Raw genomic sequence first — 1,282 nt, forward strand, 5'->3', positions numbered from 1 at the left:
TCTCGCTGGGCCTGGGGGAGGGGCGTCCGGCCCCCTGGAACTCGCTTGGGAGGGCGGGGGGCGCCCGGGGGCTCGGGGCTTGCCGAGCAGACGGGCCCGCGCAGCAAGACCCCGTCTCTGCCAAATATTTGTGCCCCCCCTCAAGTTTTCATGCTTGCTTTCTCTGTCTCTCCCTGTGTCTCTCTGTCTCTGTCTCTGTCTCTGTCTCTGTCACTCTCTCTCTGTCTCTCTGTCTCTGTCTCTCTCTATCTCTGTTGCTCTGTCTGTCTCTATGTCTCTGTGTCTCTGTCTGTCTCTGTTTCTCTCTCTGTCTCTCTGTGTCTCTCTCCTTTCTGTCTCTCTCTATCTGTCTCTGTTTCTCTCTGTCTCTCAGTCTATCTCTGTCTCTCTGTCTCTCTCTCAGTGTCTCTCTGTCTCTGTCTCTCTGTGTCTCTCTCGTTTCTGTCTCTACCTGTCTCTGTTTCTCTCTGTCTCTGTCTCTCTCAGTCTATCTCTGTCTCTGTCTCTCTCTCAGTGTCTCTCTGTCTCTCTGTGTCTCTCTCCTTTCTGTCTCTATCTGTCTCTGTTTCTCTCTGTCTCTCTCAGTCTATCTCTGTCTCTCTCTCAGTGTCTCTCTGTCTCTGTCTCTCTGTCTCTCTGTGTCTCTCTCCTTTCTGTCTCTATCTGTCTCTGTTTCTCTCTGTCTCTCTCAGTCTATCTGTCTCTCTGTCTCTCAGTGTCTCTCTGTCTCTGTCTCTCTGTCCATCTCTGTCTCTGTTTCTCTCTGTCTCTATCTCTCTGTCTCTCTGTCTCTGTCTCTCTCTCTCAGTGTCTCTCTATTTCTGTCTCTCTCTGTCTCTATCTCTGTGTCTCTTTCTCAGTCTCTCTGTCTCTGTCTCTCTCCCTCTCTCAGTCTCTGTCTCCCTCTGTCTCTCTTTATTTCTGTTTCGATCTCTCTCTCTCTCTATCTCTCTGTCTCTCTGCCGCTCTGTCAGTCTCTCTCTCTGTCTCTGTCTCTGACTCTCTCTGTCTCTGTCTCTGTCTCACTCCCTGTCTCTCTCTGTCTCTCTCTCAGTCTCTCTCTGTCTATCTCTGTCTCTGTGTCTCTGTCTCTGTCTATCTCTCTGTCTCTCTCAGTCTCTCCATGTCTCTCTGTCTCTGTCTGGCTCCTCTTTAAGATTTTCGTAGAGGTGGGGTCTGGCTAGGCTGCCCCGGCGGGTCTCGAACTCACGGCCTCGCACCAGCACGTCCAGCTCCTTTTTTAGTTTTTTTTTTTTTTTTAAAGAAATGGGGGTTTGCTAGG

At 50.7% G+C, this 1,282-nt stretch overlaps 1 protein-coding gene across 1 annotated transcript in view; it reads right to left on the reverse strand.

Annotated features, from left to right (window-relative positions):
- The window catches only part of LOC103268891 (negative elongation factor E-like), a gene marked incomplete at its 3' end in the record, with an annotated part of 9,346 nt that overhangs the window by 2,469 nt on the left and 5,595 nt on the right, over window positions 1-1,282 (reverse strand). The window contains exon 3 of the mRNA XM_021716471.1: window positions 311-361. Within this exon, the coding sequence (XP_021572146.1) occupies window positions 311-361 (51 nt within the window). The remainder of the gene's footprint in view (window positions 1-310; window positions 362-1,282) is intronic.

Source organism: Carlito syrichta, unplaced genomic scaffold (genome assembly GCF_000164805.1).
Source record: "Carlito syrichta isolate Samal-C Ts95f unplaced genomic scaffold, Tarsius_syrichta-2.0.1 Scaffold105012, whole genome shotgun sequence".
NCBI classification, from domain to species: domain Eukaryota; kingdom Metazoa; phylum Chordata; class Mammalia; order Primates; family Tarsiidae; genus Carlito; species Carlito syrichta.